Source organism: Cheilinus undulatus, linkage group 13 (genome assembly GCF_018320785.1).
Source record: "Cheilinus undulatus linkage group 13, ASM1832078v1, whole genome shotgun sequence".
Taxonomy (NCBI): domain Eukaryota; kingdom Metazoa; phylum Chordata; class Actinopteri; order Labriformes; family Labridae; genus Cheilinus; species Cheilinus undulatus.
Genome location: NC_054877.1, coordinates 22868128 through 22892641, shown reverse-complemented (window position 1 = coordinate 22892641; position 24514 = coordinate 22868128). Strand labels below are relative to the sequence as shown.

Sequence of the window (24514 nt, the reverse complement as noted above, 5' to 3'; positions counted from 1 at the left end):
AAGTAGCTAGCTTTGAGAGCTCTCTCAGACACCAGAAAAATAGTTTGGTTCTTGTTTTGAAGTGACAGGTGTTTCATTTGGAGATGGCGTTTAAGCTTGCTTGGGACCATGGCACTGTTAGACAGCTTTTCCCCACACAGCAAGCATAACAAAGTCGGTACAGTCGGATCTTCGGTGAAAGTAAATCCAAATGAAAGGTAACTTTCACTGCACTGCCTGGAACTCACCGCTTTTGGCTTCTTTTGACCACCACTCATACCAGGAGTTTTCATTTTTCCTTTTCAAATACTGATCCATTGCTGTCGTGCTTCTCATCACTGCCACATTCATCATGCACCACTAATTCTGTTGTCTTAATTTTAAAAATAATTACTGCGCAACCCACTGCCACCCACTGACATGGAGGAGTATTATTCTTACCAGCCACCACATTGCTGGCACTAGTACTGAACAACTACAGCAGTGACTAAATAATATATGTTTTGTTTTGTTTATTTATTAAGTGAAATTGGATAATTTCCCTCAGCACACCTGACGATCTCTCATGGTACAGTAGTGTGTCGCGGCACAGTGGTTGAAAATCACTGGCTTAAGCTACACAGGCATGTTATCTACATAGCTTACGTAGCTCTGTTAGCTACCTAAGCTACGTTTGCTGTGTTAGAATGTATAATGAAGGACAAGCTTTTTTCCTGTCAGTAGATTGTTTACTGAACTTCGTTAAATTTTTTGTAATCAGGTTTGCAGGTCAGGTAGTTGGTAGACTGTAGTCTCTGTATATGGGTGCTTGCTGTAACTGAGACAAGTCTAGGACAATAAAAAACTTAGTAACAAAATCCGTCTTTAGGCATTTGTAACAGGTCATTTGAGCCTCTTGTCCTCGGTCCAAAGTATATATTCAACTGTAATATATTCAGTGGGAGAGCCGTCATGTGTGTTGACACACTCTTGGAAGACCTTGTGCAGTTTGCACATGATTTGTATCACCTGCATATCATTAAAACCACGAGCGTTTGCTTGCGTCGGATGTACAACAAAGACAGGACCTACATCATGCTGAAATATCTGATCGTTCTGCAGCTGAGGACAATGCAACACAGTCCTCGGCTGTGTTTTCTTTAAGCTTAATTACATAAACAATGCATGATTAAAAGTTGTACTGCAGCTCCACGCCAGCTGTTTGAGGCAGGCTGACACAGCTGTATACATGTGTCTTGCACACTAAATCAAATGTCCCATTGTGCTCATCTGGAGTGAATTAGGCTGAGAGAGGGAGGGGGACCTCAAGGCTTTGATATACAGAGGAGGAAATGGGTAATGTCCTGAAACCACATGGTTACATCCTAATAGGAGCTGGTGACTGATAAGAAGGAGATAGCCAGATCTTCTCTGTCTGTTTCAGACCTGTAACCTTTTATTTTCCTCAACAACCTTGAAAAGTGCAGATAAAAAGATACGGGCTGACTTTATAAAACAGAAAATCTGTAATAAATTAAGTATGCAGTAAAGGTCCAAGGGCATTTATATTACACACCCTAAAAACAGTTTTCAAACATAATGAGTCAAATGATTGTACTGTCTAGGTCTCAGTAATCTTAAAATGATAAAAGAATGCTTGCAATTGCAATGTTTTAGGTTTGAATCCATACAAGAAGAGGTAAATTTAGGGATCCAGTGACAACCAGAAGCCAGAGAGCTGCAAATATCACACACCCCACTCCCTATAAATCCAGTTGATGTGCTGTGGAGGAAGGCACTCAAGCCCCAGCCACTGGAGTGGAGTTGGTTGGTAGCCAACAGAGGAAATCTGTGGTTGTACTCAGTAGCTCCTGTGTGAATGTGCAGCAGGGTGTGTCTGAAATCCAGTCAGTCCACACAATATTTCAATAGCCTGGATAAATAAAGGCTCAAAATGATAATTACAAGATATTTGTGTCTGATTATTTTCAAGTGAAAGTGGATTTTTTGGAACAGGAAAGAATAATAATTCTTATTTGTTGTTGTTGTGAAATCCAGATGAAGTCAGGCTGATATAATGCAGATGAATCCATAGAAACAGCTCTAAACAGAAAATGGGAAAGTTATGGTGTTTCATTCATTCATTTGAGGGCATAAATCATTCCCTTTGAAGCACAGCAGAGCCTGTTTGCAGCTCACATAAGAAAGCCAATATGGAGAGCAGCTGGTCAGCTGGGATGAACGTGACATACTGTTTGTTGGGGAGAAAATACAGTGAAAAGAGAAATAAGGAGATAAAAGAGTGAAAACAGATGAGCGTCACATTCAATAATAAAAATATCTCTTTGCAGTAAGGCTTGCATGTGTTTTTCTCTGAAACACAACATGAAGCTCTTTGATGGGAGAGAAGTTCTTGGACGACAAGGGATACACAAAATACTGCTTTTTTAAACCATCAGGCATACCACAGCTCTAACAGGGCACGTTGCACCCTCACATGTTTGTTACAAAAAAGTGAAATTTGTTTACAAGAGAAAGCCCTGTTTGTAAAATTCACAACATAGGCAACCAGCAGAAGTGCAGAAGCCAAATGCAATACAACCCTGAACCGAGAAGGAAAAACTGACCACAATTAAATAAAGAAATTAAATTAAGTCACTTTGGCTGCGGTCAGGTCACAAACAGCACAGCACACAGAAGTGGAACAGGTTTCAGGTTATGTAACAGAGATCTGCTGCCCTCTTGTGTAGGAACGTGTCCCTTCAGCACGGCTTCTGAATGCATAGTGTGTCACGCACACAGAGGAGGTGGTGGTGGTGGTGGTGGTGGTGGGGGGGGGGGGGTCTTAGAAAGTCATATTCCTGTAAACACAACATCCACTCATTATAATCCACCCAAATACTAACCTTAGGATCATTAGATGGCATCTTTTCCTCTTTTTTGCTTTCATTAACATGTTTTTAATCGATATATATACATCAACTGTAGGATAAGGCCACAACATACAACTGTAAAAGTGAAGGGGGTCTGAAAACTTTTCAAATGCGTGTTACATTCCCTAATTTGTATCATTTATCACAAACAGGTCATTATGATATTATACTATTAATAGAATTATTATCCATTCTGACATGGGCCAGTGACAGCATGCAACATCAATTCTGATGCATTATGTTTATGGTGCAATTTATTATTAACCAAGAAAGCCTAGCTAAGTTTAAGATCAAGCGTGAAACATTAAACACAAAAACACCAAAACCATAGATCAACCAAGTCCTGAGTCATGGAGTAAAAAGCCATTGGTCAAAAACATCTACAACCTGTTGCATCTTCCTCCAATACCTTTAAACTACTTTTAAAGCAATTTAAGGAGACCAGTTCTCCAAGTCTTGAATTTTCCTGCATTAGATTTAAGGCTGCAGGAGCAGCATAGCCAAAACTCTTTTTACCCATCTTAAGATGGACCTTGGGTACAGATTACATAATAAATTTGTCACAGAGTGAAAAGTGTAGCTCCAAGAACTTTTCACATGAATTAAATCACTGTTTTTGTTTTTTTTTAAGAAATATCCCCCACAAAAACAAGAATTTCCTCCATGACCAAAATGTGGTTTCCTTCAGTTTTCAAATTATGAATTACTGTTAAATTCCTTTTTTAAACATATACCGTCAGTATTTGCATACCCCCATATGTGCCAGTCTCTGTTATTGTTTTAGTGCAACATCAAACAAAAATTGACACAAGTTTATTCTTATGACAAAAATTGGTCATTCCACCTCACTCTTACAAAATTATGCATTTTTTAAGGATTCATCCCAAGGCTTTTTGTTCAGCTCTTTTGCCAAGGATTTATTTTTAAATAGAATTTTTACTGAAAATTTTTAATTTATCAGTCTCTGTCCTCCTCCCAGGCATGACACACAGCCTTTCAATGCCAGAAATTTGCCACACTTAGCACAGACATTGAGAACCCTTTAAAAACTTCTGTTATGTGAGCATATCTGTGTATGCATTCATGCTCATGCGGCGCAACGAATAGAAGCAATGAAAAAAAAAAACATGGGAATCACAGGATCACTTGTGATAGACTTGTGCATGATGGACCTGCATGTGCACCACCATTACAACACAGTGAAGAAGTGAGAATCATCTTCATTAACTCATATTTCAAGGGCAAGAAAAAAATATGGTTCCATTAAAGTCAATATGTCAAATTTTGGTCAAAATGAGGTAAACTGTGTTTTTTTTTAATCCTAGTGTGAGATGTTTTCACCTACCCATCTGTATGGAGGCTAAAGTATGATCACAGCCAAAACTAATGCAGAAAATAAAACTCTGAAGATTCACAATGGTCAAAGGGGATGTAATAGTTCTACTGAAAAAAAAAAACAGCTGGAGAAGCTTTTTGCAACTAATTAGCTTAATTATTAAAAAGTCAGGGTACAAAAGGAGCATTTCAGACAGGGAAAGCTTCTTAGACGTAAAGATAGGCAGAGACTCACCAAGGATATTTAATTATGGACCAATTTCAGTAGCATATTCCAAGACGTAAAATTGTTAAGACTTTATTATCCCACCATCTACAAAACATAACATCAAAGGAGTCAGAGAATCTGCAAAAATCTCTGCGCACAAGGGACAAGGCTGAAGGTCAATACTGGATGCTCGTGTTCTTTAGGCCCTCAAGTGGCACTGTGTTACAAACAGGCATGATTCTGTACTGGAAATCACTGCAAGTGCTCAAGAACACTTACAGAAACCAGTGACAGTCAACATAGTTCACTGTGCCATCCACAATACAAGTTAAAGCTGTATCATGCAAAGTAGAAGCCATATGTGAGCATGATCTAGAATCGCAACTTGTGCTCGCTCTTTACCTTATCATTTTGACTGGATTTTTCCATACCTCCACATAGACCTCACATTTATTTATTACAAATATAACAGATATGGTGGAATGATTTACAGATCTGCAAAAAATAAACACATATTTAATTGAATTTGTACCTTTTTTGGTCCTTTCTTGTCTTCCCACTACTCTCACAGTACTTCTACACTACATGTTACAATCATCCATTCACATCCCATTCACACATGATGGCAGAGGATTCTATATGAATTATCGATATAACTAATCCCATTATACACATTCAGAGTAGAGTGTTTTTCCCAAGGGTGCTTCATCATTTGGACTGTAGGAGATTGAACAATCAGCCTTCTGAGTTGAAGACAACTGACTCTATCACAGTTGTTTTTCCCCTTTGTAATTATTTGATACAGAGAATATGCTGCAGTAACTCACCTAAAGGGGAGCTCGCAGGCTTAGCAGCAGTTTATAATTCAAATAGGAAACACCAATCATCAGATACCTTATCTAAATATGACAGCTGGTGGAGTGTGACAGTGAAGGAGGAGACCTCCCTTCCCACATGCTGATGATAATTAGATGTATGATACCTGCACAAGGCTGAGCAGTGAGATCTGACAACGAGACCACCACAGCTACAGCAACCTGCACTCTACATAACCCTGAGTCTTCTGAGGCTTATCCCTCATTATCCAATCATTTCTAAACTTACTGGTGGTCTTTAGGACACTGGGCTGATAGGACATCTGACTGTCTGCCTTAAACAGCCAGTGTGGCTACACTGCAGTGTTGAGATATTACTTAGAAATCCTGAACAGACAATAGAACATATGCTTAATCATAAGGTCTGTATAAAAATGCAATCGAGTGATATTACAGAAATATTATCATCTAGAACAGTAGTTCTCAACTGGTGGGTCAGGAACCAAAAGTGGGTCATGAGGCTGTTCTCACTGGTTGCCAAGACGTTTCTGGTTAAATAATAAAAAGTGTCAAAAAAGTCATTAAAGAGCTTTTGTTTGTTTGTTTTTCTCAGTTTATTTGTTTTGTACCCTCTGAGGTCTAAACTGCACTACTTTTTTCACTGAATAAAACAGTGTGGTTGAATTTTTTAGAAATCCAGGTTTCAATTTTTAATGAAGGGGCTGGTGGTGAGTCCTGAGGTCAGAGGAAAGGAGAACCACTGATCTAGTAGGATGCCATTTTTGCCCAGTCTCTCACTTATGGCTGAATCATGAACACTGACCTTAACAAAGTCAAGTGAGACCTCCTGGATGAGTTATGGATGCACTAAAGTTTTCCCTATTTGTGAACAATGGCTTTCCATCATGGTTCGCTGGATTTCCAAAGCCTTAGAAATGATTTTGTAACCCTTTCCATACTGATAAATGTCAATGACTTTCTCATCTGTTCTTGAATAGCTAAAGTTCGTAGCATGATGTGTTGCTTTTTGAGATCTTTTAGTCAATAAGGCTGTGTCAGGCGGGTTATATTAAGGTAATTTCTTGATTCAACTGGTCTAACAGTAATCATTCCTGGGTGTGGCAAGTGAATTTGAACTCAACTTTCCAAAAAATGTGGTAAATGGTTTTTGTTATTATCTTAATAATAATAATAATAAAATACATGATAATTATAATAATAATAATAATGTGTCAGAGCACTTTCACTGTGATTAAGTGAATTAAAAAAAAGCAACCCCTCAAAGTAAAAAGATATATATAGAATTTTATGGTTTTCTATTTCGATAAATTTACATTCCCTAAATTAGAACAAATTCCAAATCAGTGTTACTCAACCCAGCTCAACCAAGGAGCCAAATTGTTGAGAAATACCTCTGAAAGAGCCACAATCTAAGTGGTGAAATGTGGATGAAATAAGATAAGGGTGGCAAAAAATGGGCAAAAAGCAGCAAAAAGGTGGGATAATGGGCAAAAAGTGGCAAACACATAGCAAAACATGGGTGAAAAGTAATTATAATGGGCAAAAAGCAGCAAAAAGGTGGGGGACAATGGGAGAATAGCTGCAACTACATAGCAAAACATTAGCAAAAAGTGATTAAAATTGGTAAAAAGAAACAAAAAGGTGGGAAAATGGGAGAAAAGGTGCAAACAGATATCAAAACATGAGTGAAAAGTGATTAAAATGGGCAAAAGGCAGCATAAAGTTGGGGTAATAGGAAAGCGGTATGTAAAGGCAAAAGGCATGTTAAAAAAGTGTCAAAAAGGTGGAAAAATTACCGAGTGCAAAAACCATGATGAAAGTGGCAAAAAATGGGGAAAAGTGGCCAAAGAAAACGACAAAAGGCAAAAAAAATTGCAAATAAGGGCAATGGAAATATTCAGATAATAAATTAAGGTTCACAATAAAGTTTGACAAGTAAAGCTATATCAGTGTGGGAAACAAACTGATTAATGTGACTTACAAGGGATAATTTCTGAGGTCAAAGTTTCCCTTTTTTAATGTTTTCTGGGGGAATAAGATTTTAAATTAAGACATAAAAGAGACACAAATGTTCACAAAGGAGCCAAATGTGGTTTAAGAGCCTCGCGTTGAGTATCACTGGTCCAAATCAAACAAAAGTCCAGGTTATATTAAGCCTCTGGCAAAGTCAACACGAGTACTCTAATGTCATTAGACTATCAGTGAATGAAGCCTAGTTGTGATGCCTCAGAAACGCGGAAGCAGGTCATCCCTGGTATCTCCTCTCAGTCATCTCTTACCGTGCCGTGAGTGTTGAAGGATGGTCGGGGAGGGGGGAGCAGCAGGAGCAGACTAGTCCGAAACAGAAGTGACCGCTAGCTTCATGTCCACCAAACAGACATTACTGAAGTAGCAGGAGCGGAAATCTTTGCTGGGGAGAGGGAGAGGGCGAGACGGACTGGGGGAGAGTAAGGGGGTCAGCTGGTAGGAATACTGGACTTTTCCATGAGATAGCCAGCGTTTGGGTTATTTTGCTTTGGGTTGAACTAATCTATTTACGGGGCTCGGGGATATCAACTGTAGGAAGGTTAGCTTGTAGCCACCGCCATCTCCTCGGAGTCGGAGCCATGGGGAACGCTGCCACGGCCAAGAAGGGCAACGAGCTGGAGAGCGGTGAGTTTGTTTGCTTCATTTATGTTGTTTTTAAGCTTGTGGCACTTATGGAGCCTCCTCTACGTTTATAGCTTAGCTTGTTGCAAAACTATCAGAACTGGCAGCTAATAGTAAAACAGTGGAGGGCCGTGTGTTTGTCCGTCTTTCATGTACAGTTAACCCATAGACGCTGCAAACAGTCGCTCTTTAGATAATAAAAGTCAAAACTCGGGATGTTTTGTGCTATTTTACGAGCTAAAAGGGCCTCGCTAAGTTAGCAAGTTGCAGGAAGACCCCGTGGATGTTGTGGTTTGCTTTGCTGCAAGGAGGTGGAGAAGGGGAGAGTTGGCAGTGGAAACAGCCTATTAAAAGCCATTACACGGCAATGCTTATCGATAAATACACTTTGCTGATGCTTTAACCCGTTACAGGGTGTTTGCATGCCAACTGGGGCACTGGGAGGATCAGGCTTGATGACCACCTAGTTAGCATGCTAACTTTAGCCGTGAGGAGGGGGATTAGCCTTCAGAGGCCCCCTGTCATTTCACTGCCTTTTGATGGTGCTAGCTGCTCAGGCCTGTACAAACAGAGTAAGGTAGCCGTGGCGTTGAGACTCTTCCCATGTAAAGCCGTAGATAATGGCTCTAAAACCTCAGGCTAGCATCACATCATCTCCTCTGTGCTGTCATACTTGGGTAAATATGAATATTTGTGGCTTCAGCCAGAGAAGCTAGCTTTATCACATGGAAACTTTGTCCCGATTATGTTAAAATTACACCAATAAGCCACATTCCCATGTGTTATTGCTTTAGATAACAAATGTTTTACTAGAATACACTGTGGGACTGCTCTTGACCCAGGCTTCACTGCCGTGTTTTATTCCTGGCTACATAAACAAAGCTTTCCCTCTGTACTGCAACTGTGACCAAATATGGTGAAGAAATGACAAATGCCTGCTTTCCATTCATAAAACTGGGAGCTACTACTGTCTTCCTGGCATTTGCAGACACACACACACACAATCACATAAACACCGGATTGTGTGCCTTGGTTTTATTAAAAGCAATGCTGCTGTTAAGGTCCATCAATGCTCACTTCTCACACTCAGCATGTCATTGACTGAAGCAGCTTGTCATCAGACCTTCGTCAGAGGATAAGGGGTATTACAAGCTTTGAAAGGTTTGACGTAACTAGGACTAGGCCAGTGTTACTTTGCGCTCATATGCTTTGATGTGCACATCTTGTCATCACTGAGCATCCCCTTAGATAAACTGAATTGTTCCCTCATGCATGGTTGTAAACATTAAAGCTGTTAAGCATTTCCTGCTAAATGAATTGCATTTCTTCTCATCCTCAATAGGCACTTCTGCAACTTTCAAGCATTTTGCATACTTCAGAACATACATAGAACAATCTGTGTTCAGTCACGATTTGTTTAAAGTAGCCCCGCTTAATGATGCAGTGATGATTTCTTCAGAGATTTATTGACCCATTGAGAGAGAGCAGGCACACCGTGCGAGCAGTGCCAACCAAATACACTCAGGTGGACAAAGATGATCAGATCAGCAGTGACAATACTGGCAAGAATTTCTTTCGAGAGTTACTGTGATCCCTAGATCCTGCACCTTGGCAAACCGGTAAACCTGTTTAAGCTGACACTGGGCCTTGAGCTGCAGATCTGTCTGGACTACAGCCGCTCTGGCTACATGACCTGGTAACCTATAGAGCTGTGTATACACCAGACTACCTGTGTTTACTGTATATAGCTATCTTTAGGTGTAACAGTTGGAAGAGCATCAGTGCTGTCATGCCTGCATGGGAAGAGATTAAACAGCTAACAGCATGACACCTTTATTTCACAGTGACTATGAACTTTGTCTCTAACTAATAACAAAATTCTGGCGAAGATCATAGCATATGTAAATTTTGACTTGGATTTGACTCACCAACTAAAAATAATACTGATTTCATTTTTAACACAGATATCTAGATAATTAACAGAATTGCAAATTACTGGAAAGGCATAATTAAATGCATTTCCCCCTTGTGCACAGCTTTTCTCAATATTTTGAGAAGAAGCTGCAAAGAGTTATTTGATAATTGTTTTCCTCCTCACATGCAGATGTAAAACTCAATTATGACATACATAACAAATGCACAGCTGAGATGATGATACCTTGAATAGCCACAACCATATTTTGACAGACAGCTTCTAGTTTCTGTAATATCAAAACAGTAGTTTTCCTTGCACATTTTCACATCACTTAAGTCGATTATGAACAGATGCCTGTGTCAGAGTGATCTTCCTAGCTAGCCTCCAAGGTTTGAAAAGTGGAGCTACCATGTAACATTATTAACACCTTTTGTTTTACTGTAGATACTGTACTGACTGTGGAAATTAGGGCCAGTACTGATGTTTTCAGTAACTCAGCCTGTAGCCAATATCCATAATGATGTTTTGTCAACATGTAAAAAAAACAAATCATTTAGTTTGTCCAACAGGTGACTTCTTCTTATTTGATCCAGGTGTTAGGTATACCAGATGCCGGGATTAAACTGGTAGGACAAAAAGTCTTGGTTGTATAACAGTAATAGAGGGGGTGCATGATATTAACACTATATCAGTATCAGCAGATATTAGCTTAAAAAGGGAATTATTGGTTTTGGAAGATTTGTGAATTTCTGCACATATTACTTGCACATATTTTGTACCTATAGCAGTGGTAAATAATGACCATACGAAAAAATAGATAAGTGGAGTTTTAGCCTGGGCCAACAGACCTACATCAGCTGAAGTCTTTTTTCTTCATTCATCACCATTCCTTACACTTTAAAGTGTGTTTTAAGGACTGAAATTTACTAATTTATTCCTCCTCAAATTTTGAATTGTGTAAAATAACTTGGAAATATCTGCATATTGGACATCAGCAGAAATCCAATATCCTGCATTCCTAGATACAAGTGAATCCTGGGTGTTTAAAAAAAGCCACAGAATTCCTTTAACTATCATAATTTAAAAAGATGCGGTGTAACAGTGCAGCTTTATAAATTATGCCTTAAGAGTGTGTGTCTGTTTTTAGCAGCAACATTGCTCATATGTGAAGATGCCACAAAAGTGATGACAGAACTCCTGTAGGCCTAATATATCAAACAACAATCCTGTCAAAGTAAGGATTCAGTGTTTTAACATGCTCATACTACCTTTGTCACAGAAATGTGAGTTTAAAAACACTTTCATTCTTCTCTCTGGGGATGCATCAGTGACAAGAAATTATATATAGTGTATAATCAATAAGCATATGTGACAGCAGCAACACCAGACAAAATTAAAACCATTAGAATTAAAAAAAATGTTGAAACATGTGTTAACCCATTTTTTAGGGGATATGTAGATAAAGTTATTTGGTTGTGGTCGGCTATTTTAGATGCTAAAGTAGTCTGTAACTTTCTTATCTTTCTGTATTCTTCCTGCAGGGTGAATTTGTGGCTTGACGGAGCTGACCATAGTGACACAATGCGAAATAACATTTACAGCCTTTATTTTGTATTGGCTCAAAGCATTTCATACTATGCCTGCTGAGCTTGGTGCAACTTGTTCCTTGTATAAAGTGCTTTTTAAACACATTGTGGTAATGCCATACTATGTAGGGCTTAACAGTACTAAAAATTGGATTTTGCCCACTCCTTTTGGATGCAACAGATAAATATCGGCCACTAATATTGGTTCATGCCACATAATTTGGAAATACAAATGTTAAACTGATGCATCGGTGCATCCCTTTTATTTACTGATTGCTGTATTAAATAGGTTTTGATTAATAAGCCAGCGAGAATGCTAAACAGCATCTCAAATGTGAATTTTCATTGCTTTTCTCTAATTTACATAAATATTTTTGATACTTTTGGTAGGTCAGAAGAATCAAGTTTATTGCCAAGTTGCGTTGCCAGTGTTTACCCATACCAGGAAAATGACTGGGAAATTAGAGGCTATAAAACAGCAGGTATTCTACCACCAAGGAACTTAAATACAACGGGATAAAAGTATTAAAGTCTATATAAAATTTAATAAGTTCAAAATAAAAAGAAGGTGCAGCTACAGTGCAATGAAGGAGCTGTACAGGTGTGCAGGTATGTGCATGATTAGAGCACATATGCATTTATCTTCTGATGACTGGGAATTAGGACTGTTTTTGATGCTTATTGACCACACCAATAGCTGATGCAGGGAAAGCTGAAAAACAGCTGAATGGTTGAAACTAGAATGTCTAAGGAGCTTTGGGTGAAAAATCCTCACCCAAACCCTCAGTAAACTGATTGTGAAAGCAGTTGACAATTTATATTATTTACAGTGTTTGATTTGAGCTGTTTCTCTTTTAAAACAGTCCTCATTATTTCCAACCCATTTCTGAAAAAGTTGATCTCAGCCTTAAGTTTCATGCTAGGCCTTATTTTAAATATAACCCCTCTCTTAAGTATTGTAGCTTATGGTCAAATGTGAAAGTGTTGTTCCCTGGTATGATGCCTTATCTTATCCATCTGAACTAAAACTGTATTTCTGCTCCACGGCATTTTGGTGAACCTGTTCTTTGAATACTACAGATAACACTCAGTGTCTGTTTAAATTCCTCAAGTGAGCGTCAACTCTGTTTTCATTGCTGTTGCTTTTTTACTCACTACATATGCTGTTGATGTGTTACATTGGTTGTTATGTACATGAACTCTATATTTCTCTGTCTTCTCTTTCGTGTCATCTCATCCATGTGGGTGATTGTTCCTGCAAAACCTTGGTGATCAATAGAGATTTTTGGTATGCTCATTCCTCCAAAAGATGACCAGAATTGCAGAGTAGCATTGGTCTCACTGTGACAACTTCTCTAGCTGTGCTTGCTTTGATTGTGTGCTCTGATAATGAGTCCATGTTTTTGTTATCCACATTCTCTCAATCTGGATTTCCCCTACATTGGTTTGTCTCTGCTTACCATTTTTATGCTGTGTTTAATAGCCTTTCCCCAAACTGTGTTAAGTGATGCCCAAGATGATGAGAGAAACCTCCCATGTGACTCTCAATGTGTGTTTCCCCCCCTTTTGAATAAGGCTACTAAATAACAGAAGCAAATGTATACTGAGTTTCTTGGCATGCATCACTTGTTGTCTGCCTGTCGTGGATGTTTTCGTCTTGTGTTTGTGCTTTGTCCAATCTTTAGAATAAAGTTTGTGATTTTTTTTAGCCGCCCATTTGATATTACATCCAGATGAGAGTTGAATTTTCCCAGATGTGTGCTCCGTTGACTTACAATTTTAATTTCCATTTCTCCCATGTCTGCACTTCCCCTTGTAGTACTAAAGCATTTGATGTGATCTTAAAACCCAAATATGTATGCTAATATTTAGATATGTGTCAACAGACTAGCCCAGTGCTAACTTTGTCTTTCTTTGCCCTTTTAGTAAAAGAGTTTCTAGCCAAAGCCAAAGAAGATTTCTTACGGAAATGGGAATGCCCACCACAGGTATGAATGATGACACTCACTGTAATTTTATCACACTTCTCTAATTTTATTGTAAGAGGTACATGATTAAAGTTAATTAATGAATACATTTGACTCTTTCACACTCAAATTCTTAAAAAAGGTGAGACGCTGTTAAACATGAATAAAAACAGAATACAATGTCCTTTTAACCTGGAAAAACAAACAGGACAAAATATTTAATGTTCAAATTAATTAAATTCAGTGTGTTTTTGGAAATACCTATTCTGAATTTGATACCTCCAACTTGTTTCAAAATAAGTTGGGACAGGAGCATGTGTAACTACTGTGTTACATTACCTTTTCTTCTAACAACACTCTGTAAGCGTCTGGGCACTGAAAACACAGATGGTTGAAGTGTTGAATGTAGAATGATTTCCTATTCTTACCTGATAAACATCTTTAAGTTGCTTTTCAGTGTGGGATAAATTTGGTCATATTTTGCCCTTCATAATGTGTCATACTTTTTTTAGAGAGTCTAGTACCTGTACTCTTTTGCTGTGAAGCCATGCTGTTGTAACACGTGTAGAAAGTGGCTTTGCACTATCATGCTGAAATAAACAGAAACCTTGCTTAAAAAGATGCCATAATATACCTCCACACCATCATAGATGCTGGCTTTTGAACTTTGCTCTGATATCTATCTGGATGGTCCTTTTTTCTCTTGTACCTGGAGGACCCAAGGTCCAAAAAAAACTTTGAAATGTGGACTAGTCAGACTAAAGCACACATTTCCACTTTAGGTCAGTCCATTTAAGGCACAGGACCTGAGAAGTCTGCAGTCCTTCTCAATGTTGATATTTGTCTCTCATTTTGCATGGTAGACTCTTAACTCACATTTTGCTAGCGTCAGGCCAAAAACTTGTATCTTCAAAATCAACACTTTTCGGGAATGAAAAAATCTGTATTTTTCAAATGACTATGAAGACTGAATGGTCAACGTTAGCATCTTTATAAAACTTTTTTTGCTTTACATTTTGTTAAAACCCACTGGCAGATGTAAAGGGTGACCAATAGCATTGATTTATTAAAAGAATAAAATAGAATAATGAAAGATGGAGATACAAGGTTTTGGCTCAACACCAGCAATTTGTAGATGCAGGTACATACGGTTTAAACAGACAATGTTTCTTTTTTAAGTCTTCCAACGCCCATGTTGTAACATCCATCACAGAATGATGTCAGTCTTTTTAATGCTGTTCTGCCTGATGGATCAAAGGTGATGGCTGTTCAGTGCTGGTTTGTGGCCTTGCCCCAGTGTGCAGAGATTTCTCCAAGACTCTCTGAATCTTTTGAGCTGTAGATGATGAAATCTCAGAACTCTTTGTGATTGCACATTAAGGAATGTTGTTCATAAACTGGTGGACTATTTGTCCATGCAGTCTTTCCCAAAGTGAAGAACTACATGCCATAATTGATTGTGAATGACTGAGCCTTTCTTTTCTTTTTAAATACCCAATCATGGTATTTAACAGTTTTCCCCCACTCATAGATAATAATTGTATGGGCCACACAAGTATATTTGCAGACCATTTTTTCTTGAATCTGTATGTTATTAACCATCCATACATTAGAGAGGTTTCCACTCGTGCATTCCTCCAGTAAATGCACTGTCCAGGGAGCAACATTTTTCTGCAGTTTCTTGCTGCAGTTATTCTACTGCACTCCTGCGTTCTAGGATGGTAGTTGCAGTACAGCACTTGATCAACAATGGGAGTTCACATGTGAAGCTCACTTGTTGAGCATCTTTATACAATGAACTAGTGGTCAACCGATATTGGTTTTTAAGAGCCGATATGATAATGATTATTAGTAGTTGACTAGACCGATAACCTATATTTAGATCTGATATGCATTAATATGTATTAAAATGTACTTTATGTGACAAAAGTAAAATTGTATGATCAAAAAATGAAGTAAAATTAACAGTTTATCCCCGCTTTATCAGTATGATAAGTGGCACAGAGCAACACAGTAGCAGCAGGGAAACCGGAAGTGTTGCCGTATGCTCACCTTGTCAGGCCTAAGTGTCGATTGGCTAGTAATCATGTGATATGTAGCCAATCAGACTGAGTTGTATACAGGAGAGTTAGTGAGACTATGCACAGTGAAAATAAAGCACCTGGGAAAAGACAGCTTACAGTAGAGCAAAAGCTGCACATTTTTTTTGTTAAAAAATTGATTTATTATCAGTAAATGAAAGTGCCAAAAGCCAAAAAACAAATGTAATAATCTGTGAACCTGATAATCTGTCAACCTCTACAGTGCACTGCTGATAAAGGCTGTCAAAAGGGCAAAAATGCACAAATATGGCCTGTCCCAACAATTTTGGAACATGTTGCATGCATCAAAGTTAGAGTGTGTCCTTTGAAACAGGGTTATCAGTTTGATGATTAAATATCTTGTCTTTGTGCTTTATTCCATTAAATTCAGGTTGAAATGGACTTGCAAACCACTCTAATGTGTGTTTTTTTATGATTCACAGTGTCCAAACTTTTTTGGAATTGGGGCTCCTATTTAGATACTTTGACAAAAAAAATGCTTTTGATTATTTTCCTTTCTAAATGTAATACTTTTTAATTTTTGAGGGTATATAGTTAAAATGATTTATTTTTTTTTATAAAGCACATCTACAAACTTAAAAAAGAGGTATTTAGTTTTTTAAAAGGCAATAACAAAAGAGAATTGCATTATCTTTCTTATGCCACAAGGAATGGTTACATTCCTACCATTGATACAGCGTACTTTGCTGAAAACAAACGTTCTCGTAGTGAATAATTCGATTTTGAGGCAGACATGGCCTTGCAGAGGGAGTCTTACAAGTAATCAGCCATTTATCATTGTTTTAAGTGCCATCTTATTCTGAAGAGGAACACTGTCTGGTGCTCAGCTGTGGTGCTTTGACATTGTACTACAGACTGTTCTTAGAGTACTGTAAACAATGCAGATTTAGCGCCTCTCTAGAAAAACTACCTGATGACACCTTTTCTAAGCCAACTTAAGTGTTGTTTTCTGTTTAACTTGGTGTGTAAAGGTATGAATAACATTGCTGATTCTGACTACACTAAAAGGATTTTATTTTCACAGAGCACAACGTGCCTAGATGACTTTGACAGATTAAAGACCCTGGGTACGGGCTCATTTGGCAGAGTCATGCTGGTGAAACACAAAGGAACAGAACAATACTTCGCCATGAAAATACTGGACAAGCAGAAGGTCAGTGGGAAAATGTAGCGAGAAATGTTGACATGTGTAGTATGTACTCTAGTCTGACTTAAAAACAAAACAAAACTTGTTTTTCTTGTGTAACATCATTACAAAGGAAGACAAGCTTAACAGATAACTGAAAACTTCCTCTCAGAGTCTACTATCTCTGTCCATCCGGTTGGTTGATTTCTTCTACAAGGTCATCTTATCTCTTTATCTTTAGGTGGTGAAACTCAAGCAAATAGAACACACTTTAAATGAGAAGAGGATATTACAAGCTGTGAGCTTCCCCTTTCTTGTCAAGCTTGAGTATGCATTTAAGGTACAACTTTGTTTAATTTATTTTACAATATATTGAACTGCAGTTATGCATTGTATTAAAATTAATGCATTCAGCATAGTGAAAGTGTCCTTTACTTTTCTTAGGACAACTCAAATTTGTACATGGTGATGGAGTACGTTCCAGGTGGAGAGATGTTCTCACACCTAAGAAGAATCGGCAGGTTCAGGTGAGTCTTTTATTGCAGTTTCTGTAAACTCAGCATGCACAAGTCCAATTGATTAACTTCTGAGATTACATTAAAGCATTTTGTTTCTTCCTCGTTCTCTGCAGTGAACCACATGCAAGGTTTTATGCCGCCCAAATAGTGCTGACATTTGAGTACCTCCATTCATTAGATCTCATATATAGAGATCTGAAACCAGAGAACCTTCTCATTGACCACCACGGCTACATTCAGGTAAGCTAAAGCACCCAAAAATAATCACAAACACAGATCTATTATGTTGTTCTTACAGGATGTGGTGTATGCACTGTCTGCCCTAGGTGACAGACTTTGGATTTGCCAAGCGAGTAAAAGGCAGGACCTGGACGTTGTGTGGGACACCGGAGTACTTGGCACCAGAAATTATTCTCAGCAAAGTATGGCCTTTTTTATATGTAGGAAAATCTATTTCCAATGCATTAATGTCTTAAAAGTTCAATTAGCTGGGTCTGAAACAAAGTCACAAAACACCTTTTTTAGTTTGCACTGAGCATTTTTGAATGTACATTCAATTGTCTGTGTCTCAGCTGGGGTGTAATGTGTAAGTGTTGCAGTATCCTAAACTGAGTTTCTCTTGTTCTATTACATATGGAGATGTCTTTAGCAAAGTAGCAAACTTCGGCCCATGTTGTATTAAAAGATATTTTTAATGTGAGAGACGCCACACATGGCATCATAAACTAAATGGGCAAATATATTCAGCCCCCTGACCATTATACCAATGACATTGTATTTAAATACTTGTACTTAAATATGAACTTCGCCCCCCTTTTGCAGCTATAACAACCTCCACTCTTCTTTGGAGGCTTTCAACAAAATTTTGGCATGTTTTTGTGGGAATTTGTTCCCATTCATAGGGCCCTCTGTTTTTTTTCCAAATTCTGTTTTTTTTACCAAATTCTGCTCTTTCCGTTTTAATTTTTTGGAAATCCGGAATACCTTTCCACTAATTGTACCATAAAAAAGAGTGTCCTCTTTATGTAAATTAATAAAATGTTCACTGATTAAATAGAAATCACCCTACATTTATTGAAAAAGGACCACAGTTGGCCCAGGAGCTGTTGTTTGGATAACCCTGATATAAAATAATTATAATCAGTGTAACAGTCGGATATTTCCAACATTTTAAGACACATCCACTTCTATAATCACATCCTAACTGATGTTATAGAGTAAATGAAGAAATCCTTCTGTTCTCTTAAACACAGTGATAGGAACATATTCCCCAGATATATTCCTCTTTCTAAAAAACACAGCATTTCAGTCGAATTCATTCATTGTCAGTGATTTTTTTATTGGCCAATTCCGCGATTCTGTTAAGGCGGAAATCATAGGGCCCTACATTTATTCTGTAGAGCATTTATGAAGCCAGGTACTGATGTTGGACACTGAAGGCCTGGCTTGCAATCTCAGTTCCAGTTCATCCCAAAGGTGCTCTGTGCAGGCCAGTCAAGTTCTTCCTCATGTACCTCGTCAAACCATGGCTTTATAGTCCTTGCTTTGTGCACTGTGGCACAGCCACGTTGGAATAGAAAAGGGCCCTCCCCAACAAAGTTGGAAGCATAGCATCATCTTTAATGCCCTGGTATGCTGTAGCATCAAGATTACCCTTCACTAGAGATAAGGGGCCTAGCCCAAACCCTGAAAAACAGCCTCATACCATAATCCCTCCTCCACCAAACTTCACAGTTGGCGCAGTGCAGTCAGACAGGTAACATTCTCCCAGCATCTGCCAAACCCAGACTTGTCCATCTGACTGTCACACAGAAGTATGATTCACCATTCAACAGAGCAAATTTTGCAAATGGAGCCTGCATGTCTAGGTGCTTGGTTTTACAGTCATGGACGAAAGTATTGGCACCCCTGGAATTTTTCCAGAAAATACACCATTTCTCCCAGAAATTGTTGCATGATAATGTTGAGGACCATCTGATACTCAGACCTTTGCCGACTTTGGTCAGAACTAGACCAATAATCAGCTTGATTATCTTGTAGTGTGTGCCAGGCTTCAGTTATGACGGTATTTGTCTTGAATCATTTTAGGGATATAACAAAGCTGTGGACTGGTGGGCTCTTGGAGTTCTCATCTATGAAATGGCAGCTGGCTACCCTCCATTCTTTGCAGATCAACCCATTCAAATCTATGAGAAGATTGTATCTGGGAAGGTAAGCAGGTGTTGGTTTGTAGATTTATCTGTATGAAAACAACAATCCCTTAAAATTTGAACGTACATTCTAAAACATTTCTGTGTCTTCTTCCTTTTAGGTACGGTTTCCTTCCCACTTCAGCTCTGACTTAAAGGATCTGTTGAGAAACCTGCTGCAGGTAGATCTGACCAAACGTTACGGTAACCTGAAGAATGGAGTCAACGACATCAAAGGCCACAAATGGTTCGCCACAACAGACTGGATCGCAATCTATGAGAGAAAGGCAAGACAGCACACACCTTATGTAGCGGTGCCAAATAAAGTTACCCTCATGAAAACAAGTTAATTAGATATTAATAAGTTCACATTGTTTTTTTGTTATTGTATAGTTCCCAGCTATAATCTTCATCAGTATCATTTCATACTTCTTTGTTTCTATAAAGGATATTTCTTCATTTCAGTTTTGTTTAACAGTGTGATGTCTATTATTTGCAGCCATTGCTCTACATATTTTTCTACTGTTAATTACTCTGCTCCACTGCTGGCTGTGAACAATCAGCATGTCATTTTGCAGGGTGACAGTGTTAATGAAGTTCTTCGATTAATCAAAGTAGATATTTAGCTCAGGCTTGAACCTCATTGATCTGTTGATTCTGTTTAACCTCATTATTGTAACCTCATTATTATACAATCAAGCTATTATTTAGACATTATTTCTATCTCAAAATCTGCAAAAGTCCACCTAAACCTGTGCTGATATATTATAGCTCAGTCTACTTCAGCCCCATTTTTACTACCCATGTTCTTCCCCAGTTTATGGTGACCCCGTTCTTTATGATCAATACTGGTTTTAAAACAACTGCCTCCACATGAAAAAGTGTAACTGGATTCTGTGATGTTGAAAGAGTTGTAAAAACATGAATTATTCAGCTGAAGTTGGTGTGAACATTCAGAAGCAGTTTTTGTCTTAAGTTGTGAATGAAACAGTGAAACAGCTAAAAGTAACACAATAAAACGGTCTAAACTACTGCTGCACTATAAGGTTACTTATGATTATACTGGACATTACTCAATTTGCAGTTGTGTTTACAATATAATACAAAAGTGGTATCATGAGTCTACTTGCTTGGTTATCACAGAAAATGCATTACTCAACTCAAAATAATAATAAAATACAAAGTGGCATTAAAAAATACAAAAGAATTAGGTTTTTAGAGTACTGCTTTGAAAAATAACTTATTTTTTCCCCCATTTTTTCTGTTTTGAAAATAAAGGTATTCTGCAAAGTGCAATAGTGGCACTGTTGTAAACTTAAAGGCCTTTCAGCACTTTTATAAACCTTTAAAATTCTAAATTATAGAACAATAATTGCAGCGTTTTGTGTGATTGTTACCGCACAGCCTGACATCAAGATTGCAATTGTTATCACAGTGCTTGCACAGCGCTACTCTTAAACCAAATGTCAGGGACACAAACTTAGATCTGTTTGTTTCAACCTCACTGTTTTAGTAAAACACATAAGAATAGTAGTGTGCATGAAGTAAACATTAAAAAGAGAAAAATGAGGTCAAATAAAGACCAGATTCAGCAAAAATTGGCCCCATTATCTTGAATTTTGCACAACAATACTCAAGTTGCTCTGCCTGCACACAAATACATCAAGCCATTTTAGAGGCCATGTATCTCTGTATCTTTCCACCTACATTACCCTTTCTGGGACAGCTAAAACACTTTGTTTAGTAAATACGCTGTGGAGGGAGGTGGACTGACAACTTTGAAGACCTAGCGCACAGTAAAACTGTATTTGTATGGTGCCTTTTACAGCTGTGCATCATCACTTTTTTTGTGTTTTGATTTGATTCAATATCACAATGCATCACGATGCATGGCATCCTCAATTTAATATATTATAATGCTACTTTAATGCTACTAGGACCAGGTTTGCTGGGCCACAATGTACATTTACAAAGACAAAATAAATGGCAGTGGCTCATTAATAGTACTTTGCGATGTGACTCCACAAAGTAATGTTAATGTACCTCAAAGTAAAGCATTTAATGAAAATATGTACATGTTTATGATTTTTTAATGGCACTAGTTTCAAAACCAATACACCTAAGAAGTCGTCTGAGAAGTATGAAAGACAATTGGAGCTACGGTGTGGCATGCAAATTGAGACGGACACATAGACAGACAGATTGCAAAAATTGCATGGCCCTTAACCTGTGAAAACTCTTCACAAAATCTTTTTTTTTTTCTTGTAAATGGCTAGCACCATTTCAAAAACGTGTCCATGTGAGTATTTGGAACATCATGTAAGGAATTATTTGTAGAAACACGATTTATCAGCTGGTAAAAGCGGTGGTGTTTATCTACAGTGCAGCCACCTGCTGACCTGACTTTGATCGTAAAAATCATCATTGTTTTTTGAAAATCAAAGTCAGTTTCATTTGGTTTCTTTTAAAGCTGAGGAAGCTAGGAAGTGTCATCCAGCCATGCCTGAAAAAGTGCACAAATGTTTGACACCGTTTTGAATGGCAACACTTGAAGTTGGGATTAAAGGCTGCTGTCAACAGGAGAGGTCTGGATAATTGTTAAATGGGGATTAAGACGCTCACTGACAAGCAGTCTCTTCCCAGAGTAATTAAGGGTATTGCACTTGTTTGTACAAACTAAGAGTGATGAAGGTCTCTGTGTTAAGTGCAGAAGCCCTAAGCAGACATGCATCCATGAATTTTATTTACTCATGTTTTCTGTGGTATAGTAATTTCCAATTATTTTCTTGGGGTCTCTACTTATTTAACTATTTTTAACAAAAATAAAAATGGGCTTCACTTGCCTCTTTCATTTAGGAATTGGTAGCATGATATGTCATGGTCTGGCACACCACAGACCAGCCTGTTGTTTTGTTTTGAAGATTGCCACGAAATTAGTCCATCATCATGAGGAAACAAACTCCAAAACCAGCTTTTTCATCCCAATATTGGGATGAAATGAAATTTCATGAAATGAGTCAGTCTTGAGAAAAAAGTGAAATTAACTTATTATAGAAAAAAAGGCATTGATAACCTGAAATAACAAATTACTAAATCAAGATAACATGAAAACAAGACATTACACATTATCACAGGAAGGTGGAGTAAATAAATTGTCCTGCTGCATGTCCACCGTAGTGAAGAAAACATAAGGCCCTGCTTTGTTGTGCTGCATTGCAAATGTCTGCTGAAAGATGCCTGATTGTCAGTTTCAGAAGTTGTCTTACCTAGCTTGTCTCAATTTCAAAGCCTGAAAGGTGTAAAAGAAAACATTTCAAACACTGACATCTGACAAGCGGGGCTTTTAAAGCATAGTGACCCCTTAAAGCTGTCAGAATTCAGTGTATTTTACCATCATATGTCTTCTCTTCATTTCCAGACACTGTTTGACAGTGTAAGGCACTCTCTGGGTTCTTTCTCTGAGAAATAATTGCCCTTTCTCTTTCTGCCTGTCTTGTGATTGGCAGGGCAGACAGAGATATAAATCCTGCCCACTAAAACATGTATCTCTCTTGTACCTGTAGGTCGAAGCCCCGTTCATACCAAAGTGCAGAGGGCCAGGGGACACCAGCAACTTTGACGACTACGAGGAGGAGGAAATACGCGTTTCAGTAACAGAAAAATGCGCAAAGGAGTTTGCAGAGTTTTGAGATTTGAGAACATGGATATATCAGGGAAATAACGGGATATTTGCACTCTTTTAAAGACTCGGGATGGAGCAGAGACCATCATTTTTTCAGATCTACCACATATTCCCTTCATTCCACAAGGCTGAATGAGGTCTCCATGATCCTTGGGTGCCGATAACTTCTCACTGTCACGTACACCTGCGTATTACAGCAGACACATCACTTTTTTTCTTTTTTTGTACCTACCCACATTTTTTTTTTACTTTACAGCAGTTAGTAGGATGTTATTACCCCTTTTTGAAATGTGATATTTTTTCAATTTATGAGGGAAAACTGAGACAATGGCCAATAAGAGTCCAGACATTGTAACTGACAGTTTTACACACACGCAGATGCTCATGTGTGGGTTGTATACTGTTCTCTCTTGTTGCTAGTGCTGCATATTTACCTGTTTGTTACAAATCTTCACCATTTTGGCTATTATCAAATTCTGGCCAGCTTTCAGAGGTAGCATTGGTCCTATGTGCTTATCTTTTTGTTTGTCAGACATGTAAACATGTTGGGTGTTGAAAGAAAGACCAAATGGGGAAACATAAGAAGGGAGTCTTTTTCTTTTATTTGCTTTTTGTCCAGAAATCAAATCCTCACACTCGCCACAGAAGCATCCTGTCGCTGTCTTCTTGGTATTCAGGCTCAGTCACAGAAAATATAATACCATGTTATGCTCAAAAAAAGCAAATCATGTTTGTTTGATCTTTTTGGGTCTGTTAGTTACATGTAAAATTTGTCATTTTTACTGTTGTTTTTCTTGCTGTGTCTAACATTGTAGTCATATTGTCCCTAGATTAGGGTCTGCTTGTAAGATCCTTTCATATGAGTCTGTGGAACAATATGACTTTCATCAATGGGAAAAAGAGTGAGTTTGAATCCTTTGTAGGGTTTTTTTATTGAGTGTACTGTGAACTTAAAAATGTCATAATGGATTCGGTTGGGGCTTGTGCCCCAACTTTGTTAAGCAACCTTTTAAAAGTAATGTATTAATCAAAGGTATTTGAAAATCTTCAAATACAGAAATTGTCTGTTTTGAATGCTCTATTTTTCCTGTTACCACCCTCAAACAGATTTCTGTTTCATTCTTATCAGAGAATGTAGATTTGATTTGAGACTTATAGGTATGCATATTTGAAAGCTTGATCTCAAGGTACAGTTCTCCTTACAGTACACTGGCTAAAATGAAGACTGCTTCTTTTTATCACATGTAACCTTGTTATTGTAAAACTCATTACATCATACATATATTCATGGTTTCATATATGTTTTTATTTATACACATTAGAGATGCTAATAAATTTTATTTTTAAAAGTGTTGAGGTTGTTTTTCTACCTGTGCGCTATATGACCTGTTTCATCTTGGTCAGTCATTCGCAGTTTTGCAATGCCTGGAGCTGAATCCATAGTAGTCCAGGATAGGTAAGTGTTGGAAAAATATACCACAGGAATTCTTGGTAGGAGGTTTATTTTAAA

At 38.0% G+C, this 24514-nt stretch overlaps 1 protein-coding gene across 2 annotated transcripts; it reads left to right on the top strand.

Moving 5' to 3' along the window:
- Positions 1 to 7583: 7583 nt before the first annotated feature.
- On the top strand, positions 7584 to 24356 carry prkacbb (protein kinase, cAMP-dependent, catalytic, beta b). 2 transcript variants are annotated; one of them, XM_041803067.1, is made up of 11 exons: positions 7584 to 7922; positions 12700 to 12708; positions 13347 to 13408; positions 16514 to 16642; positions 16857 to 16955; positions 17060 to 17142; positions 17247 to 17373; positions 17460 to 17555; positions 19222 to 19344; positions 19445 to 19609; positions 22886 to 24356. In XM_041803067.1, exons 1-11 carry the CDS (start codon positions 7877 to 7879, stop codon positions 23009 to 23011), a joined length of 1065 nt encoding a protein of 354 aa, XP_041659001.1. In that variant the 5' UTR covers positions 7584 to 7876; the 3' UTR covers positions 23012 to 24356. The 2 variants fall into 2 exon arrangements, with proteins under 2 accessions (XP_041659001.1, XP_041659002.1); XM_041803068.1 differs by lacking the exon at positions 12700 to 12708 and having other exon boundaries at positions 7586 to 7922.
- Positions 24357 to 24514: the final 158 nt, after the last annotated feature.

Coding starts and splice junctions, on each gene's coding strand:
- prkacbb (XM_041803067.1), top strand. CDS start 7,877: ATGGGGAACGCTGCCACGGCCAAGAAGGGCAACGAGCTGGAGAGCG. Junction 17,143..17,246: donor AGAAGAATCGGCAGGTTCAG/GTGAGTCTTTTA, acceptor CGTTCTCTGCAG/TGAACCACATGCAAGGTTTT. Junction 17,374..17,459: donor ACCACCACGGCTACATTCAG/GTAAGCTAAAGC, acceptor TGTCTGCCCTAG/GTGACAGACTTTGGATTTGC.